We start from the raw sequence: 24,562 nt of genomic DNA, 5'->3' as shown, positions 1-24,562 counted from the left end.
TAAAGAGCGGCAAGCAGAGAAACTGTTAAAGGGCATCTGTCAGCAGTTCTGTACCTATGACACTGGCTGACCTGTTCCATGTGCGCTTGGCAGCTGAAGGCATCTGTATTGGTCCCATGTTCATATGTGTCCTCATTGCCGAGAAAAATTATGTTTTGATACATGCAAATGAGCCTCTTGAAGCAACGGGGGAGATGCCATTACAACAATTTGGTGGTTGCGCAATTACGATTTACTTGCTATAACATTAATATTCTATTCATTATATCTAATGATTGTGTGCTTAGGAAATAAATGTTTGAAGAAGTCTTTAGATTATGTATGAAATGCATCTGCCCACAGTTCTAAGGGTTATGGGAAGAAAAAAGAATCTGCTATTTTATAGGTTGTAAAAACCACACAGGGCTGCAACCTTTTAATAAAGTATATCTGACCACAAGTGACCACTACATTTGCAGCTTAACCAAACCTGTAAGTAAGTATTGACTTATGTGTCTTGTGTGTTTAGGTGTTTGGAAACATCCGTCTAGAAGAGGACAGCCATATTAACAGACACAATAACTTCAGGAGTTTCTTCAGTTCCCTTATGCTCCTCTTCAGGTTGGTATTCCTAGATTTTCACATTGTCCAATTATGATTGTTGTTACTTTTCTTATGTTTTTGTTAACACCAGCACTAAAAATGTTGGAAGTATGTATTATTGCATTGCTTTTGCTAGGATATGCCATCAATATCAGATAGTTGCTCGTTCCACCACCGGTACCCACTCCTATCTCCAGAATGGGACCCCGAAGTGATGGAAAGCACTCCATGCATGCATGCATGGCATGCTCCCCTTTCATTGCTGTTTTTATTTACATGTATGTAAATACCGCAACTTTGAATGCCTGGTTTATTAGGGTTGTATGGAAGATGGTTGTAACGGCAGTTGGTAGGGAAGACACAGACAGTGAGCCCTTACTGTAACCCCATTCGCTTTCCCTGCCTACTTGCAGTTCAAGACTTAGGTGGTAAGTTCAATACCTAGGTGGTAAGTCCGCAACTGGCCGACGTTCCCTACTCTACATAGTGACAAAAACAACACAAAAGCAGAGCCGTACAGAAATGGGTTGGAACCAGGTGGATGATACAGTACCAAACCAAGAGACGGAGGCAGGGGCAGACTGGAAACTTAAAGTGGCCCTGGAAAAAATACTAAAAGTGGCCCCGTTTTGTATTCGTGTCCAAATTGATAGAAGGCAGAGCCAGCAATACCATATTGTGGAACATTATATAACTCCAACAGAGCCAAATACCACAGTTCATCATAACATACTGCCAGCAGCACAAAATACATCCCCAAAAACTTCCAATGGCTTGCTGTGAGGAGGGCCCAGATGGCCCCCTGGGCATCGGCCCACCGGTAAATTTCCATGTACGGTCTATGACCAAATCCGCCCCTGGACGGAGGGTAGTCAAATAGACAAGCCGAGATCACAACCAGACAGGAAATGGAGTACCAAATCATGAGGTAGAGAGTGGTCAAAAGCAGGCTGAGGTCAAATATACGAACAACCCAAAAGCACACACAGAACTGGAGCTGGGAGCACAGCTAGGGAGTCAAGAACTTTCACTGGCAGAGTCCCTGGATCAGAACCTGATAGGTCCATGAACTTGGCGCTCCATAGGACAATTTGCAAGTTTCACAGTAACTGGCAGCTGCGCTGTAACTTAGCCCACCCCCCATCTTTCCCATTTTTCCCAGCATACGCACGTTGCAGGGAGAAACAGAGCATTGCGCTTTGTTGCTAGGGACACAACCACATCACTGGGACACACACCGAAGCCAGATGGAGCCCGGACAGGTAAATTCGTGACAATGATAAATAAAAATTGTAAGTTGATATTGATTGTGGGCACTGATGTTATAAAAATGTAATTAACCTCACTAACTAATATTTTGTTGGCAGGAGTGCCACAGGTGAAGCCTGGCAGGAGATCATGTTATCATGTCTCGGTGATAAGGGTTGCGAGCCAGACACCACTGCACCCTCTGGGCAAAACGAGAATGAACGTTGTGGGACTGACCTGGCCTATGTCTATTTTGTTTCCTTCATCTTCTTTTGCTCATTTCTGGTAAGTCTCCTCTGGTGTTGCTTATATTGTTCATTACATACATTTTCTGTTATTGTAAAAAAAAAAAAATTTTTGTTTTGGTTTAGACTGAACTGTAATATTATTGGGTGGAGGCCCCTCTCCCACCTCGGGGACCAAGACCCCACATAATATCCTATCAGAACCACATGTAGGAAAGGTGGTCATATGTGCATGTTGTCATCATCATATAGAAACATAGAAACATAGAATGTGTCGGCAGATAAGAACCATTTAGCCCACCTAGTCTGCCCAATATACTGAATACTATGAATAGCCCTTGGCTCTATCTTATATGAAGGATAGCCTTATGCCTATCCCATGCATGCTTAAACTCCTTCACTGTATTTGCAGCTACCACTTCTGCAGGAAGGCTATTCCATGCATCCACTACTCTCTCAGTAAAGTAATACTTCCTTATATTACTTTTAAACCTTTGCCCCTCTAATTTAAAACTGTGCATGTTGTCCTCTCCTCTAAAACCTATGGGAGTTATAGAGACATCCAAGTCAATGAAGGAATGAGTCACTGAAATAAGCGGTGTATGCACTATCCATATAAGCAGCTCCCTTGCACCATTTCAATACCCTGCTTTTCTGAACTGGTAGTCTTTGAACATCCAAATCAAAAGAAACCACTTGGGCTGTAGAGTTGGGTGCAACCTAGATGCCCAAGGTGGTGGAGGTCCATGGTAGCTTCCCTATAATCCTGTCCAGAATGCATTCTTCTCCTATTATATGCACAAAGTTGCAAAAACAAATGTACAGTATGGTATAACTATCACATATCTTTGTTTTTTAGCCCAGGTAACCAATAGTTAACCCAGCTAATGCCTCAGTGACGTGGAAAACAAACTCCTCCTAAAAATAAGCTCCATATAATTACATTTGCTCTATATTATGCATGCTTTGGTAGAGAAAACAATACCTCCAGATAGGGGGGCTTTAGCGACAGTTACAATTTCCTAAATTCTTTCCACTCAGTTGCATGTTTATCGGAAATGATATTCAGGGTTAGGCCCATAGTTCACAACCAATGACATTTGAAAATGTCTGATAATGATAATTGCTCTTCAGCTATCTTTAAAAGTGTTCGACAGTCAAATTACAGGCCTATTTTGTTTGGCACTAAAGGAAAGTACAGCGGCTCTTACTGAGGTTATTCACGCGTCTATTGCTTCTTTCACATAATATGTACTTACTTTTTTGTCAGACGTAAACACGTTATCCAAGAACTTGTGCCTCTTAAAAGTTGAATACACATATTATAATGTGGAACCTACTCCATACTGAGAATACATACAATATTACAGCACTTTGTGTTTGCCTTTTGATGACTATACATACTGTAAAGAACATGCATTCGAAAAGCGTTGAATTATCGACCTTATCTGACTTCAACGGGTTTGTACAGATTTAAGGTGGATTTAGATGACCGACTGAGCAGCCGATAGTCACGAAGGAAGCGTTCCTTCCCGACAGTCGGCTGCTCGTTCAGTGAAGGAGACCACGCATTTACATGCAGCGATCTCCTTCACTGTATGAGGACGGGGGATCACTGTAGCGATCCCTTATCCTCATACACAATCATGGTTTCTGAGCAGCAGATCGTTGTTTAGACTGCACGATTTGCCGCCCAGAAACCATGATCGGTGGTGTCTGCACGTGCAACAGGACCACCCGATGACCAAGCATTTTGCTTATTCATTGGGTGATTGGTGGCACATTTAGACGGCCATTCCCAATCATCTGGATGATTATTTGTGCGTCTAAATCCACCTTAAGGCCACATGCACACGACCGTTGTTTTATTCCATGTCCGTTGTGCAGTTTTTCATGATTTTCTGCTGACCCATTGACTTTCCGTTGAAAACTCAGCTAATGCACCGTTTGTCCGTAATCCGTGGTTCCACTCTGTCAAAAAAATATAACCTGTCCTATTATTTTTGCGGAAAACGGTTTGCGGACCCATTCAAGTCAATGGTACCGCTAAAAAACACGGAGGCTCACAAGATTGTCATCCGCGTCCGTGCGTCCGCGTCCGTTTTTTTCCTATCATTTGCATGGCAAACCTGTCTTAGATTTTTTTTTTACTTTCCTTCATGTCTGGTGATCCTCCAAAAATAAAGGAAGACACACGGAAACAAAAACAGAAACGGATCACGGAACAACGGAGCCCCATTTTGCGGAACGGAACACAACGGTCGTGTACATGAGGCCTTAAGAAACATGTTTTAATATTTTAATAGTACAGGCGTTTTCACATGTGATAATGCCTATGATGTTTATTTTTATTACTTATTTATTTTAATTTTGGGAAAAGGGGGGTGATTTAAACGCTTATATATTTTTAAAAACAATTTAAAATTTGTACAAACCTTTTTTTACCTTCCCCCCTTTTTGAGACCTAATAGGAGATTAAGAAACATGTTTTAATATTTTAATAATACAGGCGTTTTTACATGTGATGATGCCTGTTTAGTTTTTAATGTTTATTTTTATTTTCATTTTGGGGAAAAGCGGCTATTTGAATGCTTAATTTATTTTATTTTTTTAATATTTGCAAAAATTTTTTTTACTTTTTGCTCCTTTTCTTACACCTAATAACATCAGACTGCCATTTCTATTCAGTAATAGAATTTATTCCATTACGAATAGAAAATTCTGTATATTCCAATACAGTGCTGCCATCTGCATTGGAATATACAGCTGTAGCCAAGCTAAAATTGACTCTGATGACATGCACAGTTGAGACAAAAGCCATTGAAAGCCATTAAAAAAGTAAATTAACATTTTCTTGCCATTGTTTACTTCATGCGTTAACCATCAAGTTTAGCGCGGCTACATCTGTAGCAGTGATAGTGTCACGGAATGTGTACAGGTAACAAGGCAAAACAACATGCATAAATGACTCGCTGGATCCAACAGCTAAGGAACAAAAGGGAGACCCCTGTAGAAGACCTGGCACTTTCCCTGGCTGCTTAGCCTATGCATAGATCCGAATGGTGGAGGTATGCATATCCACGTACCTTGACTATATAACCCCTGAGCACCCTACAATAGTGAGGGGACACGACCACCGGCTCCCTACACCAGACACGGAGGGAGTCAGGGTCACCTGGGATCCAGCAAACAGAAAATAACAGATAACAGTATAACACTTAACTTTGTAGAGGAGAGGAGAACCAGATGGGCATGCACACACACTCCAGGAAGAAATATAAGCCGCCCAGAAAAGCCTTCTGGGGAAGAATTTAAAGGGAAGCAATTAGTCCAACACATGACAGCTGAGAGAGGCTAAGGAGAGGAGGAGCTGAATACCATAACACAGAAACTCAAAGAGGTTCTGAAAGGCCTCTGTCAGAGCTTCTCAGCTGTCTGGTTGTGACAGTACCCCTCCCTCTACGAGTGGACTCCGGACACTCAGAACCCACCTTCTCAGGATGGGACCTATGGAAAGCCCTGATGAGACGAGAGGCTTTAATGTCCGTCACTGGGACCCACATCCTCTCCTCAGGACCATACCCCTCCCAGTGAACAAGGTACTGAAGAGAACCGCGGACAAGACGAGAATCCACAATCCCAGAGACCTGAAATTCAAGATTCCCATCAACCATAATCGGAGGAGGAGGCAAAGGCGAGGGTACAATGGGTTGAACATAAGGTTTCAATAAGGACTTATGAAAAACATTATGGATCTTCCAAGTCTGAGGAAGATCAAGACGGTATGCAACAGGATTGATGACAGACAGGATTTTGTAAGGCCCAATAAACCTAGGACCCAACTTCCAGGAGGGAACCTTCAATTTGATATTCTTGGTAGACAACCACACCAGATCACCAACATTCAGGTCCGGACCAAGCACACGTCTCTTATCAGCCACACGCTTATATCTCTCACTCATGCTCTTTAGATTATCTTGAATCTTTTGCCAAATAGATGACAAAGACGAGGAGAATCTGTCCTCATCAGGTAAACCAGAAGACCCCTCTCCCGAGAAAGTCCCAAACTGTGGATGAAACCCATATGCACCAAAAAATGGTGACTTATCAGAGGACTCCTGACGACGGTTATTTAAAGCAAACTCAGCAAGGGACAAAAAAGAACACCAATCCTCTTGATTCTCCGCCACAAAACAACGCAGATATGTACGCAGATTCTGATTGACGCGCTCTGTCTGACCATTCGACTGCGGGTGGAATGCAGAAGAGAATGACAACCGAACCCCCAAGCGAGAACAGAAAGCCTTCCAGAATCTGGAAACAAACTGCGTGCCCCTATCAGAGACTATGTCTAAAGGAATACCGTGCAATTTGACAATGTGATCAACAAATGCCTGCGCCAGCGTCTTAGCATTGGGCAAACCAGGAAAAGGGATGAAATGCACCATTTTGCTAAAACGGTCCACCACCACCAGAATCACAGTCTTCCCCGAGGAACGAGGCAGGTCCGTTATGAAGTCCATGGACAGATGTGTCCAAGGACGGGAAGGAATGGGTAAGGGAAGGAGAGGACCTGATGGCCGTGAATGAGGGACTTTGGCACGAGCGCAAGTCTCGCAGGCTGCCACAAAACCCTCAACCGACTTACGAAGCGCAGGCCACCAGAATCTCTGAGCGATGAGATCCAGTGTGGCTCTTACCCCCGGGTGCCCAGCAAGGACCGTATCGTGGTGTTCTTTAAAAATCTTGTGTCTTAAAGTGAGAGGCACAAACAACCTCCCAGGAGGACAAAGATCAGGAGCCTCTGACTGGGCTGCCTGCACCTCTGCCTCCAATTCAGGAAAAAGAGCAGAGACCACCACACCTTCAGCCAAAATGGGACCTGGGTCTTCAAAATTCCCGCCTCCCGGAAAACAACGTGACAGGGCATCTGCCTTCACATTCTTAACTCCAGGGCGGAACGTGACAACAAAATTAAACCTAGAAAAGAACAACGACCATCTGGCCTGTCTCGGGTTCAGACGCTTGGCTGACTCCAAGTAGGCCAGATTTTTATGGTCAGTAAATACGGTAATAGGGTGTCTGGCTCCCTCTAGCCAATGGCGCCATTCCTCAAAAGCCAACTTGATGGCCAACAATTCCCTATCTCCCACATCATAATTTCTCTCTGCGGAGGAGAGTTTTCTTGAGAAAAAGGCACACGGTCGCCAATTGGCAGGAGAGGAACCCTGAGACAAGACCGCCCCCACACCCACCTCAGAAGCATCAACCTCAACTATGAAGGGTAACGAAACATCAGGTTGCACCAAAATGGGAGCGGAAGCAAAACTCTCCTTGATATCAGAAAAAGCCTTACGCGCCTCTACTGACCAAGAAGAAAAATCTACCCCCTTTCTGGTCATATCAGTGAGTGGTTTAACAATAGAAGAATAATTCAAAATGAACTTCCTGTAATAATTGGCAAAGCCCAAAAAACGCATCAGCGCCTTTTGATTCTCAGGAAGCTCCCACTCAAGCACAGCGCGGACCTTCTCGGGGTCCATGCGAAAACCAGAAGCGGAGAGAAGAAACCCCAGAAATTGAATCTCTGGAACCGCAAACACACATTTTTCCAGTTTCGCATATAATTTATTCTCCCGCAGAATGAGCAAGACCTGACGTAAATGTTCCTTATGAGTTTTGAAATCGGGAGAAAAAATCAAAATGTCATCCAAATACACCAATACAAATTTTCCCATCAAATGATAAAAAATGCTGTTCACGAAATGCTGAAAAACGGCTGGGGCATTCATCAAACCAAAAGGCATAACCAAGTTTTCAAAATGGCCCTCAGGGGTATTGAAGGCCGTCTTCCATTCGTCCCCTTCTCTGACCCTGACCAGGTTGTATGCCCCTCTTAAATCTAATTTGGAAAAGACTTTAGCCCCAACAACCTGGTTAAATAGGTCCGGGATCAGAGAAAGCGGATAAGGGTCACGAATTGTGATATTGTTCAGCTCCCTGAAATCCAGAGAACCATCTTTTTTCTTAACAAAGAAAAAACCAGCGGCAACAGGTGACTTCGAGGGTCGTATGTGTCCTTTTCTCAGACTCTCAGAGATATAAGCACGCATAGCGATCCTCTCAGGTTGGGAAAGATTGTATAAACGAGATTTAGGCAGCTTGGCATCTGGGATGAGATTAATAGGGCAATCGTACTCCCTGTGCGGGGGCAAATCCTGAACTCCACTCTCAGAGAAGACATCCGAAAATTCAGAGAGAAAAGATGGTATAGTCTTAGTAGCAACCTCAGAAACAGATGTCATGAGGCAATTCTCTCTGCAAAAGTCACTCCAACCATTTATTTGCTTCGCTTGCCAATCAATGGTGGGGTTATGCTTAGTGAGCCAGGGCAGCCCCAACACCAGAGGGGTGGGCAAACCGCTAAGGACGAAACATGACACATCCTCAACATGAGCATCACTCACAATCAAACGGATATTGTGAACTATGCCCTTTAATGATTTCTGAGAAAGTGGAGCGGAATCGATAGCAAAAACAGGAATATCCTTTCTCAAAGCGCACACCTGGAAACCATGAGTTATCGCAAATTGATTATCAATGAGATTGACCGCTGCTCCACTATCCAAAAATGTTCTTGCTCTCTAGCGCCACCCTAGCCGGCAGGACAAAACGGGAACTACAAGCAAACGGAAAACCTTCAATTTCCGCCTCAACCCTGCCAATAGTAACAGACGGAACATTTTTCAAAGATTTTTTCCTCTTTGTTTCTTTATTATACCCAGAGAACTGCCTGAATCTCCTAGAGGGACAAATATTTGCCAAATGATTAATACCTCCACAACAAAAACAAACCGTCCCATGCGGGCTGAATCTTCTATTGTCAGAAGCAATCAACCCCAGCTGCATGGGCTCCTGCTCAGAAGGGGCTGACAGCGACTGAGACCCCTGCGCACAGAATGTGACCGCTGGGACCGAGTATGACAGGAAGGAGAGATCTCTCCTCTCTCTCTAAGACGCCTGTCAATACGAACGGCCTGAGACATAGCAGAGTCCAAAGAAATAGGCCTTTCATGAAAGGCAAATGCATCTTTCAATCCCTCTGAAAGACCATGGCAAAATTGACTTCGGAGTGCAGCATCATTCCAACCAGTATCAGCTGCCCATCTCCGAAATTCTGAGCAGTATATTTCTGCGGATTGTTTACCCTGGCATAAGAGACGTAGTCTAGACTCCGCCAGAGCAATACGATCCGGATCATCATATATCTGACCCAGGGCTAAAAAGAATTCATCCACTGAACGGAGAGGCCGTGCCCCCTCCGGCAGCGAAAAGGCCCAGGACTGAGCGTTACCTCTGAGCAGCGATATAATGATCCCCACCCTCCGTTCCTCATCTCCAGAGGAAAGGGGAAGAAGGCGAAAATGGAGTTTGCAAGCCTCTCTAAAACGCACAAAATTCTCACTACCCCCGGAGAACGTATCCGGGAGCGAGATCTTAGGCTCAGAACAAGCTCCATGAACACAAGCTGAACCGGTCACTTGAAGCTGAGAAAAAGTCTTACGGAGGTCAGCTACCTCCAATGAAAGACCCTGGAAGCGTTCAGCCAAAAGTGAAACCGGATCCATGCTTAAGACGGTTTTGGCGGCTTATAATGTCACGGAATGTGTACAGGTAACAAGGCAAAACAACATGCATAAATGACTCGCTGGATCCAACAGCTAAGGAACAAAAGGGAGACCCCTGTAGAAGACCTGGCACTTTCCCTGGCTGCTTAACCTATGCATAGATCCGAATGGTGGAGGTATGCATATCCACGTACCTTGACTATATAACCCCTGAGCACCCTACAATAGTGAGGGGACACAACCACCGGCTCCCTACACCAGACACGGTGGGAGTCAAGGTCACCTGGGATCCAGCAAACAGAAAATAACAGATAACAGTATAACACTTAACTTTGTAGAGGAGAGGAGAACCAGATGGGCATGCACACACACTCCAGGAAGAAATATAAGCCGCCCAGAAAAGCCTTCTGGGGAAGAATTTAAAGGGAAGCAATTAGTCCAACACATGACAGCTGAGAGAGGCTAAGGAGAGGAGGAGCTGAATACCACAACACAGAAACTCAAAGAGGTTCTGAAAGGCCTCTTTCAGAGCTTCTCAGCTGTCTGGTTGTGACAGATAGGCCTGGAAGCCTTGTAAAGGCTTAAGCTGGCCATACATTTGGGATAATGAACAAGTCCCTGGTGCTTGAGCACAATGGCAATTTATTGGCTGAATTTAGCTGATCATGCCATCAACATGCGGTTTTAGCCGATGAACGGCCAAACTTTTGCAGCATTGCAGATTACATTTTTGGCAGACAAGAATCTGCGATCACGGATGCTTGTTCACACTGGTTTTTTAAACGACAGTCAGCTGGAATGGCCGTAATCTGCCATTTTGGTCTACTTGAATCGTATGTGTATGGCCACCTTTAGGCCTATTACTACTAAGGAATGTCTTCCCGGCTCTGAATGAGGGGTGGGGGGATTTTTACATCTCAGATTTGACCACATATCACTAATGGGTGTGGCCAACACTGGAATATCAAAGAGCTGAGGGGCACCATAGGTCTAGGTAGATAGAGTCGATAGATGGATCATGGATATATACACAGACAGACTATGAAGGACAAGGAGTAAGAAAGAAAAAAACTGATTTTGGAAAACATACTGTCACGCCGCCCCAGAAGGAGAGAGGGAGAGCGTGCACCCACTAGTCTGCCACCCGAGCCCCTTTCCCTGCCTACTTGCACTTACCCGTCCTAGGCGACGGAGCGCAACTGGGCGGCGATCTCTAATTTGTGTAAGTGCGGGAGGGACAGAGAAAAGCAGAGACAAGCAACAGGCGGTGTGCGGCGACAGGAGCGTTCAGCAGGGTCAATAAAACAGCAAAGGTCACAACAAGAGGTCACGTCAAACTACGAGGGAGATGCAAAGACAATACCAATAACAAGCTGGAGGTCAAACCTGGAGGTCGCGTCAGAGTACAAGGGAGAAGCAGGAGCGTGGCAAATTACTAGCCGTCGGTCAAATTCAAGAGTAATGGAGCAAAGTATCAGGAGCCTATATAAACAATATCACAGGCAACCTGTGGCCAGCAGGGTGCCTGCTTATATACTGAAGGGCTAAGGTCATGTGACGTGGCCAGCGCCACATGACCTGTCCCAGGACTGATAGCTGAGTGCCGAGTGTCAGCCCACACAGGTATCCTGGCAACAGAGGATGCCAGCCGCATATAGAAGGAGCGTTCAGACGGGCGCGCTCCATCCTCCGTTGCCATGGCAGCGCAGACACCGAGCGGCTCCCTGCTCTGCGCAAAGGGTGCCTCCTGCGGCTGCAGGAGAGGAACAGAACGTCGGCGGTGCAAGGGGAAGGACGCGTGTCGCCGGTGTCCTGTGACACATACCAATTCAGGCAAAACTGATATATTATGTTAGAATGTATTCACACAGTTGTCTGCTTCCAAAATCCCGTAAGCGTCGCCGGCCAGCGTGATGACGTAATCTTGGGTCGCATGAGATTTCGCAAGCGAGCAAATGGATCAGAAAGTTTTTTAGTTTTTTACATTTGACACTATTTTATGTATATCAGTTGCCTCGTTAATTTATGAACGCGGCATCTGAGGGGTACAAAGACGGAGGGTGGCTCAATCGCCGTTCCCTGTCATTGCACCCACTACTTGCAAAGAAATGCGCTTCGTGACAAAGTAATTAGTTACAAAGCAGATTTTTTGTAAAATTCGGCAAAGCAGCCGAATCAAATTTTACAAAACTTCGCTCATCTCTAGTCCGCACCGCGATGCAGGGTGCACTTATGTGCAGAGCCTCATGGCACAGGGATTCTCTCTTTGGTGTTCTTGTCATACAAATAAAGCTGAGGGAAAGGCTGAGAATTACATAAATTAGGGTAATATGTGTGTGAAACCTCTTCCTGTTTGGTACCGATTAGGCCTCTAAGGTCGGTGCTTGCAGTTTTTGCTAAGTGATCCGTAGTTACCCTACTTTATTACATTGGGGATGACAGACAGCTGCCTGGAAACTTTTATCCCAGTTAAATAACATTTGGAGAAAACATTGACATGTTCAATTATGTAATAAGGGATTAAGGAAGCTCACATCAGTGGAATATTTACAGCCGGAGATTCATTAAATATGGATTTTTGCAGGCAATAAATATTACATGTTGACTATTGTTGAAAAGATAAGATTCAGTTATTACAGCTGTTGTGCTGCAGATAGAGAATCAATGAACACTGACCGATAGCTCTGGTTCATGTATTAGTACAGGTAAAGAGCAATACACTGCATGTATTATAGTGCATGTATTACAGGTAGGGAGCTATACAGTGCATGTATTACAGGTAGGGAGCTATACAGTGCATGTATTACAGGTAGGGAGCTATACAGTGCATGTATTACAGGTAGGGAGCAATACAGTGCATGTATTACAGGTAGGGAGCAATACAGTGCATGTATTACAGGTAGGGAGCTATACAGTGCATGTATTACAGGTAGGGAGCAATACAGTGCATACATTACAGGTAGGGAGCAATACAGTGCATGTATTACAGGTAGGGAGCTATACAGTGCATGTATTACAGGTAGGGAGCTATACAGTGCATGTATTACAGGTAGGGAGCTATACAGTGCATGTATTACAGGTAGGGAGCAATACAGTGCATGTATTACAGGTAGGGAGCTATACAGTGCATGTATTACAGGTAGGGAGCAATACAGTGCATGTATTACAGGTAGGGAGCAATACAGTGCATACATTACAGGTAGGGAGTAATACAGTGCATGTATTACAGGTAGGGAGCTATACAGTGCATGTATTACAGGTAGGGAGCTATACAGTGCATGTATTACAGGTAGGGAGCTATACAGTGCATGTATTACAGGTAGGGAACAATACAGTGCATGTATTACAGGTAGGGAACAATACAGTGCATGTATTACAGGTAGGGAACAATACAGTGCATGTATTATAGTGCATGTATTACAGGTAAAGAGCAATACACTGCATGTATTATAGTGCATGTATTACAGGTAGGGAGCTATACAGTGCATGTATTACAGGTAGGGAGTAATACAGTGCATGTATTACAGGTAGGGAGCTATACAGTGCATGTATTACAGGTAGGGAGCTATACAGTGCATGTATTACAGGTAGGGAACAATACAGTGCATGTATTACAGGTAGGGAGCTATACAGTGCATGTATTACAGGTAGGGAGCTATACAGTGTATGTATTACAGGTAGGGAACAATACAGTGCATGTATTATAGTGCATGTATTACAGGTAAAGAGCAATACACTGCATGTATTATAGTGCATGTATTACAGGTAGGGAGCTATACAGTGCATGTATTACAGGTAGGGAGCTATACAGTGCATGTATTACAGGTAGGGAGCTATACAGTGCATGTATTACAGGTAGGGAGCTATACAGTGCATGTATTACAGGTAGGGAACAATACAGTGCATGTATTACAGGTAGGGAGCAATACAGTGCATGTATTACAGGTAGGGAACAATACAGTGCATGTAGTACAGGTAGTGATGGACGAACATCTTCCGGGACGGTTCACGAACGCAATTGCGCAAATCGATCAAATGTTCGCGAACCGCAAGTTCGCGGCGGGTCCCATTCATTTTAATGGCAGGCGAACCTGAAAAACCTTCAGCTCATATTTGCAGCCTAGAAATAATTACTAGAAGTGCACAAATAGTCCCACAACATGGACAGTGACATACCAGATGTATTATTCGAATTTGCGATTCCATTCATTATTTTTTTCAATGCGAAATATCGGCAATATAATTTTTCCGTACGCGCATGCGCAAATGCACTATAAATAAAGTATATTGGTATATAACACCCCGCTTCAATCAGTTTTTTTGGGGGGCGACTGGTATATCACACCAGTAGAAATTATTTGTTCCAATAACGCTTGTCCCCCTATATACCTGCAGTATCGCAGCAGAACCGCACACAACTGCGGCACAATACAAATGCACTATAATATACCCTCTAACATAGAAAGTACAAACCGGATTCCAAAAAAGTTGGGACACTATACAAATCGTGAATAAAAACTGAATGCAATGATGTGGAGGTGCCAACTTCTAATATTTTATTCAGAATAGAACATAAATCACGGAACAAAAGTTTAAACTGAGAAAATGTACCATTTTAAGGGAAAAATATGTTGAATCAGAATTTCATGGTGTCAACAAATCCCTAAAAAGTTGGGACAAGGCCATTTTCACCACTGTGTGGCATCTCCCCTTCTTCTTACAACACTCAACAGACGTCTGGGGACCGAGGAGACCAGTTTCTCAAGTTTAGAAATAGGAATGCTCTCCCATTCTTGTCTAATACAGGCCTCTAACTGTTCAATCGTCTTGGGCCTTCTTTGTTGCACCTTCCTCTTTATGATGCGCCAAATGTTCTCTATAGGTGAAATATCTGGACTGCAGACTGGCCATTTCAGTACCCGGATCCTTCTCCTACGCAGCCATGATGTTGTGATTGATGCAGAATGTGGTCTGGCATTATCTTGTTGAAAAATGCAGGGTCTTCCCTGAAAGAGATGACGTCTGGATGGGAGCATATGTTGTTCTAGAACCTGAATATATTTTTCTGCATTGATGGTGCCTTTCCAGACATGCAAGCTGCCCATGCCACACGCACTCATGCAACCCCATACCATCAGAGATGCAGGCTTCTGAACTGAGCGCTGATAACAACTTGGGTTGTCCTTGTCCTCTTTGGTCCGGATGACATGGCGTCCCAGATTTCCAAAAAGAACTTCGAATCATGACTCGTCTGACCACAGAACAGTCTTCCATTTTGCCACACTCCATTTTAAATGATCCCTGGCCCAGTGAAAACGCCTGAGCTTGTGGATCTTGCTTAGAAATGGCTTCTTCTTTGCACTGTAGAGTTTCAGCTGGCAACGGCGGATGACACGGTGGATTGTGTTCCCTGACAATGGTTTCTGCAAGTATTCCTGAGTAGAGTTGAGCGAACACCTGGATGTTCGGGTTCGAGAAGTTCGGCCGAACATCCCGGAAATGTTCGGGTTCGGGATCCGAACCCGATCCGAACTTCGTCCCGAACCCGAACCCCATTGAAGTCAATGGGGACCCGAACTTTTCGGCACTAAAAAGGCTGTAAAACAGCCCAGGAAAGAGCTAGAGGGCTGCAAAAGGCAGCAACATGTAGGTAAATCCCCTGCAAACAAATGTGGATAGGGAAATGAATTAAAATAAAAATTAAATAAATAAAAATTAACCAAAATCAATTGGAGAGAGGTTCCATAGCAGAGAATCTGGCTTCCCGTCACCCACCACTGGAACAGTCCATTCTCAGATATTTAGGCCCCGGCACCCAGGCAGAGGAGAGAGGTCCCGTAACAGAGAATCTGTCTTCATGTCAGCAGAGAATTAGTCTGCATGTCATAGCAGAGAATGAGGCTTCACGTCAGCCACCACTGCAACAGTCCATTGGCATATATTTAGGCCCAGCACCCAGGCAGAGGAGGGAGGTCCCGTAACAGAGAATCTGTCTTCATGTCAGCAGAGAATTAGTCTGCATGTCATAGCAGAGAATGAGGCTTCACGTCAGCCACCACTGCAACAGTCCATTGGCATATATTTAGGCCCAGCACACACACAGGCAGAGGAGAGAGGTCCCGTAACAGAGAATCTGGCTTCATGTCAGCAGAGAATCAGTCTGCATGTCATAGCAGAGAATGAGGCTTCACGTCAGCCACCACTGCAACAGTCCATTGGCATATATTTAGGCCCAGCACACACACAGGCAGAGGAGAGAGGTCCCGTAACAGAGAATCTGTCTTCATGTCAGCAGAGAATAAGTCTGCATGTCATAGCAGAGAATGAGGCTTCACGTCAGCCACCACTGCAACAGTCCATTGGCATATATTTAGGCCCAGCACACACAGGCAGAGGAGAGAGGTCCCGTAACAGAGAATCTGGCTTCATGTCAGCAGAGAATCAGTCTGCATGTCATAGCAGAGAATGAGGCTTCACGTCAGCCACCACTGCAACAGTCCATTGGCATATATTTAGGCCCTAGCACACAGGCAGAGCAGAGAGGTCCCGTAACAGACAATCTGGCTTCATGTCAGCAGAGAATCAGTCTGCATGTCATAGCAGAGAATCAGGCTTCACGTCAGCCACCACTGCAACAGTCCATTGTCATATATTTAGGCCCAGCACCCAGGCAGAGGAGAGAGGTCCCGTAACAGAGAATCTGGCTTCATGTCAGCAGAGAATCAGTCTGCATGTCATAGCAGAGAATCAGGCTTCACGTCAGCCACCACTGCAACAGTCCATTGTCATATATTTAGGCCCAGCACCCAGGCAGAGGAGAGAGGTCCCGTAACAGACAATCTGGCTTCATGTCAGCAGAGAATTAGTCTGCATGTCATAGCAGAGAATGAGGCTTCACGTCAGCCACCACTGCAACAGTCCATTGGCATATATTTAGGCCTAGCACACAGGCAGAGGAGAGAGGTCCCGTAACAGACAATCTGGCTTCATGTCAGCAGAGAATCAGTCTGCATGTCATAGCAGAGAATGAGGCTTCACGTCAGCCACCACTGCAACAGTCCATTGGCATATATTTAGGCCCAGCACACACAGGCAGAGGAGAGAGGTCCCGTAACAGAGAATCTGGCTTCATGTCAGCAGAGAATCAGTCTGCATGTCATAGCAGAGAATCAGGCTTCACGTCAGCCACCACTGCAACAGTCCATTGTCATAATTTAGGCCCAGCACCCAGGCAGAGGAGAGAGGTCCCGTAACAGACAATCTGGCTTCATGTCAGCAGAGAATTAGTCTGCATGTCATAGCAGAGAATGAGGCTTCACGTCAGCCACCACTGCAACAGTCCATTGGCATATATTTAGGCCTAGCACACAGGCAGAGGAGAGAGGTCCCGTAACAGACAATCTGGCTTCATGTCAGCAGAGAATCAGTCTGCATGTCATAGCAGAGAATGAGGCTTCACGTCACCCACCACTGCAACAGTCCATTGGCATATATTTAGGCCTAGCACACAGGCAGAGCAGAGAGGTCCCGTAACAGACAATCTGGCTTCATGTCAGCAGAGAATCAGTCTGCATGTCATAGCAGAGAATGAGGCTTCACGTCAGCCACCACTGCAACAGTCCATTGTCATAAATTTAGGCCCAGCACCCAGGCAGAGGAGAGAGGTCCCGTAACAGACAATCTGGCTTCATGTCAGCAGAGAATTAGTCTGCATGTCATAGCAGAGAATCAGGCTTCATGTCAGCCACCACTGCAACAGTCCATTGGCATATATTTAGGCCTAGCACACAGGCAGAGGAGAGGTTCATTCAACTTTGGGTAGCCTCGCAATATAATGGTAAAATGAAAATAAAAATAGGATTGAATGAGGAAGTGCCCTGGAGTCCAATAATATATGGTTATGGGGAGGTAGTTAATGTCTAATCTGGACAAGGGACGGACAGGTCCTGTGGGATCCATGCCTGGTTCATTTTTATGAACGTCAGCTTGTCCACATTGGCTGTAGACAGGCGGCTGCGTTTGTCTGTAATGACGCCCCCTGCCGTGCTGAATACACGTTCAGACAAAACGCTGGCTGCCGGGCAGGCCAGCACCTCCAAGGCATAAAAGGCTAGCTCTGGCCACGTGGACAATTTAGAGACCCAGAAGTTGAATGGGGCCGAACCATCAGTCAGTACGTGGAGGGGTGTGCACACGTACTGTTCCACCATGTTAGTGAAATGTTGCCTCCTGCTAACACGTTGCGTATCAGGTGGTGGTGCAGTTAGCTGTGGCGTGTTGACAAAAGTTTTCCACATCTCTGCCATGCTAACCCTGCCCTCAGAGGAGCTGGCCGTGACACAGCTGCCTTGGCGACCTCTTGCTCCTCCTCTGCCTTGGCCTTGGGCTTCCACTTGTTCCCCTGTGACATTTGGGAATGCTCTCAGTAGCGCGTCTACCAACGTGCGCTTGTACTCGCGCATCTTCCTATCACGCTCCAGTGCAGGAAGTAAGGTGGGCACATTGTCTTTGTAGCGTGGATCCAGCAGGGTGGCAACCCAGTAGTCCGCACAGGTTAAAATGTGGGCAACTCTGCTGTCGTTGCGCAGGCACTGCAGCATGTAGTCGCTCATGTGTGCCAGGCTGCCCAGGGGTAAGGACAAGCTGTCCTCTGTGGGAGGCGTATCGTCATCGTCCTGCCTTTCCCCCCAGCCACGCACCAGTGATGGACCCGAGCTGCGTTGGGTGCCACCCCGCTGTGACCATGCTTCATCCTCATCCTCCTCCACCTCCTCCTCATCCTCGTCCTCCTCGTCCTCCAGTAGTGGGCCCTGGCTGGCCACATTTGTACCTGGCCTCTGCTGTTGCCAAAAACCTCCCTCTGAGTCACTTCGAAGAGACTGGCCTGAAAGTGCTAAAAATGACCCCTCTTCCTCCTCCTCCTCCTCCTCCTCCTGGGCCACCTCCTCTTCCATCATCGCCCTAAGTGTTTTCTCAAGGAGACATAGAAGTGGTATTGTAACGCTGATAACGGTGTCATCGCCACTGGCCATGTTGGTGGAGTACTCGAAACAGCGCAACAGGGCACACAGGTCTCGCATGGAGGCCCAGTCATTGGTGGTGAAGTGGTGCTGTTCTGTAGTGCGACTGACCCGTGCGTGCTGCAGCTGAAACTCCACTATGGCCTGCTGCTGCTCGCACAGTCTGTCCAGCATGTGCAAGGTGGAGTTCCACCTGGTGGGCACGTCGCATATGAGGCGGTGAGCGGGAAGGCCGAAGTTACGCTGTAGCGCAGACAGGCGAGCAGCAGCAGGATGTGAACGCCGGAAGCGCGAACAGACGGCCCGCACTTTATGCAGCAGCTCTGACATGTCGGGGTAGTTGTGAATGAACTTCTGCACCACCAAATTCAGCACATGCGCCAAGCAAGGGATGTGCGTCAAATTGGCTAGTCCCAGAGCTGCAACGAGATTTCGCCCATTATCACACACCACCAGGCCGGGCTTGAGGCTCACCGGCAGCAACCACTCGTCGGTCTGTTGTTCAATACCCCGCCACAACTCCTGTGCGGTGTGGGGCCTGTCCCCCAAACATATGAGTTTCAGAATGGCCTGCTGACGTTTACCCCGGGCTGTGCTGAAGTTGGTGGTGAAGGTGTGTGGCTGACTGGATGAGCAGGTGGAAGAAGAGGAGGAGGAAGCCGAGAAGGAGGAGGTGGCAACAGGAGGCAAAGAATGTTGCCCTGCGATCCTTGGCGGCGGAAGGACGTGCGCCAAACAGCTCTCCGCCTGGGGCCCAGCTGCCACTACATTTACCCAGTGTGCAGTTAGGGAGATATAGCGTCCCTGGCCGTGCTTACTGGTCCACGTATCTGTGGTTAGGTGGACCTTGCTACAGATGGCGTTGCGCAGTGCACACTTGATTTTATCGGATACTTGGTTGTGCAGGGAAGGCACGGCTCTCTTGGAGAAGTAGTGCCGGCTGGGAACAACATACTGTGGGACAGCAAGCGACATGAGCTGTTTGAAGCTGTCTGTGTCCACCAGCCTAAATGACAGCATTTCATAGGCCAGTAGTTTAGAAATGCTGGCATTCAGGGCCAGGGATCGAGGGTGGCTAGGTGGGAATTTACGCTTTCTATCAAATGTTTGTGAGATGGAGAGCTGAACGCTGGCGTGTGACATGGTTGAGACGCTTGGTGACGGAGGTGGTGGTGGTGGTGTTGGTGGTACATCCCCTGTTTGCTGGGCGGCAGGTGCCAACGTTCCTCCAGAGGCGGAGGAAGAGGCCGAGGCGGCAGCAGCAGAATAGGCCGAGGCGGCAGCAGCAGAAGAGGTAGCAGGGGGAGCCTGAGTGACTTCCTTGGTTTTAAGGTGTTTACTCCACTGCAGTTCATGCTTTGCATGCAGGTGCCTGGTCATGCAGGTTGTGCTCAGGTTCAGAACGTTAATGCCTCGCTTCAGGCTCTGATGGCACAGCGTGCAAACCACTCGGGTCTTGTCGTCAGCACATTGTTTGAAGAAGTGCCATGCCAGGGAACTCCTTGAAGCTGCCTTTGGGGTGCTCGGTCCCAGATGGCGGCGGTCAGTAGCAGGCGGAGTCTCTTGGCGGCGGGTGTTCTGCTTTTGCCCACTGCTCCCTCTTTTGCTACGCTGTTGGCTCGGTCTCACCACTGCCTCTTCCTCCGAACTGTGAAAGTCAGTGGCACGACCTTCATTCCATGTGGGGTCTAGGACCTCATCGTCCCCTGCATCGTCTTCCACCCAGTCTTGATCCCTGACCTCCTGTTCAGTCTGCACACTGCAGAAAGACGCAGCAGTTGGCACCTGTGTTTCGTCATCATCAGAGACATGCTGAGGTGGTATTCCCATGTCCTCATCATCAGGAAACATAAGTGGTTGTGCGTCAGTGCATTCTATGTCTTTCACCGCTGGGGAAGGGCTAGGTGGATGCCCTTGGGAAACCCTGCCAGCGGAGTCTTCAAACAGCATAAGAGACTGCTGCATAACTTGAGGCTGAGACAGTTTCCCTGGTATGCATGGGGGTGATGTGACAGACTGATGGGGTTGGTTTTCAGGCGCCATCTGTGCGCTTTCTGCAGAAGACTGGGTGGGAGATAATGTGAACGTGCTGGATCCACTGTCGGCCACCCAATTGACTAATGCCTGTACCTGCTCAGGCCTTACCATCCTTAGAACGGCATTGGGCCCCACCATATATCGCTGTAAATTCTGGCGGCTACTGGGACCTGAGGTAGTTGGTACACTAGGACGTGTGGATGTGGCAGAACGGCCACGTCCTCTCCCAGCACCAGAGGGTCCACTAACACCACCACGACCATGTCCACGTCCGCGTCCCTTACTAGATGTTTTTCTCATTGTTATGGTTCACCACAACAACAAATATATTATTTGGCCCAATGTATTGTATTCAAATTCAGCGGGATATAAATTTGAGGCCTAGTATTTAGGCGCTGGGTGACCGGTATGGATTTAGTGACAGAATTAGACTTGGAAATGCACAGAAGCGTGTGTGTGTGAAGTTATTCTGAATGACCCAATGTGCACCTTGAATATTATATACCCTTTTAGGGATAGATTTCAAATAGCTCTGATATAGCAGAAACCACTAAATTATGAAATTGCTAAATTGGGAATTGTATTTCAACCCAGAACAAAAAATGTGCTTTGACGGACACTAAATAACTTTCCCAGCCACAACAGGACAGCGTTAACGAGAGATTTAGCAGGATATAAATTTGAGGCCTAGTATTTAGGCGCTGGGTGACCGGTATGGATTTAGTGACAGAATTAGACTTGGAAATGCACAGAAGCGTGTGTGTGTGAAGTTATTCTGAATGACCCAATGTGCACCTTGAATATTATATACCCTTTTAGGGATAGATTTCAAATAGCTCTGATATAGCAGAAACCACTAAATTATGAAATTGCTAAATTGGGAATTGTATTTCAACCCAGAACAAAAAATGTGCTTTGACGGACACTAAATAACTTTCCCAGCCACAACAGGACAGCGTTAACGAGAGATTTAGCAGGATATAAATTTGAGGCCTAGTATTTAGGCGCTGGGTGACAGGTATGGGTTTAGTGACAGAATTAGACTTGGAAATACACAGTAGCGGGTGTGTGTGAAGTTATTCTGAATGACCCAATGTGCACCTTGAATATTATATACCCTTTTAGGGATAGATTTCAAATAGCTCTGATATAGCAGAAACCACTAAATTATGAAATTGCTAAATTGGGAATTGTATTTCAACCCAGAACAAGAAATGTGCTTGAACGGACACTAAATAACTCGCCCAGCTACAGCACTAAGGACAGATTTAGCTGGATATAAATTTGAGGCCTAGTATTTAGGCGCTGGGTGACAGGTATGGGTTTAGTGACAGAATTAGACTTGGAAATGCACAGTAGCGGGTGTGTGAAGTTATTCTGAATGTCCCTATGTGCACCTTCAATATGATCTACCCTTTTAGGGATAGATTTCAAATAGCTCTGATATAGCAGAAACCACTAAATTATGAAATTGCTAAATTGGGAATTGTATTTCAACCCAGAACAAGAAATGTGCTTGAACGGACACTAAATAACTCGCCCAGCTACAGCACTAACGACAGATTTAGCTGGATATGAATTTGAGGCCTAGTATTTAGGCGCTGGGTGACAGGTATGGGTTTAGTGACAGAATTAGACTTGGAAATACACAGTAGCGGGTGTGTGTGAAGTTATTCTGAATGACCCAATGTGCACCTTGAATATTATATACCCTTTTAGGGATAGATTTCAAATAGCTCTGATATAGCAGAAACCACTAAATTATGAAATTGCTAAATTGGGAATTGTATTTCAACCCAGAACAAGAAATGTGCTTGAACGGACACTAAATAACTCGCCCAGCTACAGCACTAACGACAGATTTAGCTGGATATAAATTTGAGGCCTAGTATTTAGGCGCTGGGTGACAGGTATGGGTTTAGTGACAGAATTAGACTTGGAAATGCACAGTAGCGGGTGTGTGAAGTTATTCTGAATGTCCCTATGTGCACCTTCAATATGATCTACCCTTTTAGGGATAGATTTCAAATAGCTCTGATATAGCAGAAACCACTAAATTATGAAATTGCTAAATTGGGAATTGTATTTCAACCCAGAACAAGAAATGTGCTTGAACGGACACTAAATAACTCGCCCAGCTACAGCACTAAGGACAGATTTAGCTGGATATAAATTTGAGGCCTAGTATTTAGGCGCTGGGTGACAGGTATGGGTTTAGTGACAGAATTAGACTTGGAAATGCACAGTAGCGGGTGTGTGAAGTTATTCTGAATGTCCCTATGTGCACCTTCAATATGATCTACCCTTTTAGGGATAGATTTCAAATAGCTCTGATATAGCAGAAACCACTAAATTATGAAATTGCTAAATTGGGAATTGTATTTCAACCCAGAACAAGAAATGTGCTTGAACGGACACTAAATAACTCGCCCAGCTACAGCACTAACGACAGATTTAGCTGGATATGAATTTGAGGCCTAGTATTTAGGCGCTGGGTGACAGGTATGGGTTTAGTGACAGAATTAGACTTGGAAATGCACAGTAGCGGGTGTGTGAAGTTATTCTGAATGACCCTATGTGCACCTTGAATATTATATACCCTTTTAGGGATAGATTTCAAATAGCTCTGATACAGCAGAAACCACTAAATTTTTAAATTGCTAAATTGGGAATTGTATTTCAACCCAGAACAAAAAATGTGCTTTGACGGACACTAAATAACTTTCCCAGCCACAACAGGACAGCGGTAACGAGAGATTTAGCGGGATATAAATTTGAGGCCTAGTATTTAGGCGCTGGGTGACAGGTATGGGTTTAGTGACAGAATTAGACTGGGATATGGCCAAAAAATAACCACACTATTGCTGGTTAAATGCACTTGGTGATGGGCGCAGCTTGCCCCTGATGTAGTATATGGCCAAAAAATGAACAGACTATTGCTGGTTAAATGCACTTGGTGTCACAGCTTGACCAACCACACTACTGAGGGTTAAATGCACTTGGTGACGGGCGCAGCTTGCCCCTGATGTAGTATATGGCCAAAAAATAAACAGACTATTGCTGGTTAAATGCACTTGGTGTGACAGCTTCACCCTGATGTAGGCTTTAGCCAAAAAACAAACGCACCATTGAGGGTTAAATGCACTTGGTGACAGGCGCAGCTTGCCCCTGATGTAGTATATGGCCAAAAAATAAACAGACTATTGCTGGTTAAATGCACTTGGTGTGACAGCTTCACCCTGATGTAGGCTTTAGCCAAAAAACAACCACACCATTGAGGGTTAAATGCACTTGGTCGCAGCTTGTGCTGGCGCACCACAAGACACAAAATGGCCGCCGATCACCCCAGAAAAATGTGACTGACAAACGGTCTGGGCAGCCTAAAAACAGTGAGCAATTGAGGATCAGCAGCTCAATGATCCACAGCTGCAGATCGATCAGTTAATCAAGTCCTTTGGAGGAGTTAATCTGCCTAATCTCGCCCTACTGTCGCAGCCGCAACCTCTCCCTACGCTAATCAGAGCAGAGTGACGGGCGGCGCTATGTGACTCCAGCTTAAATAGAGGCTGGGTCACATGGTGCTCTGGCCAATCACAGCCATGCCAATAGTAGGCATGGCTGTGATGGCCTCTTGGGGCAAGTAGTATGACGCTTGTTGATTGGCTGCTTTGCAGCCTTTCAAAAAGCGCCAAGAAAGCGTCACAAAAGCGCGAAGAAAGCGACGAACACCGAACCCGAACCCGGACTTTTACGAAAATGTCCGGGTTCGGGTCCGTGTCACGGACACCCCAAAATTCGGTAC

The 24,562-nt window shown here is 46.0% G+C and overlaps 1 protein-coding gene across 1 annotated transcript in view; it reads left to right on the top strand.

Annotated features, from left to right (window-relative positions):
- Nucleotides 1–24,562, top strand: part of CACNA1E (calcium voltage-gated channel subunit alpha1 E) — a 611,438-nt gene that overhangs the window by 549,691 nt on the left and 37,185 nt on the right. Inside the window, 2 exon segments of the mRNA XM_044301096.1 lie at nucleotides 509–600; nucleotides 1,950–2,115. Coding sequence (XP_044157031.1) covers nucleotides 509–600; nucleotides 1,950–2,115 — 258 coding nt within the window.

Source organism: Bufo gargarizans, chromosome 7 (assembly GCF_014858855.1).
Source record: "Bufo gargarizans isolate SCDJY-AF-19 chromosome 7, ASM1485885v1, whole genome shotgun sequence".
In the NCBI taxonomy this organism is placed as follows: Eukaryota; Metazoa; Chordata; class Amphibia; order Anura; family Bufonidae; genus Bufo; species Bufo gargarizans.
Note: the sequence above shows the minus strand (reverse complement) of the source record. Positions and strands in the feature narration are given on the sequence as shown.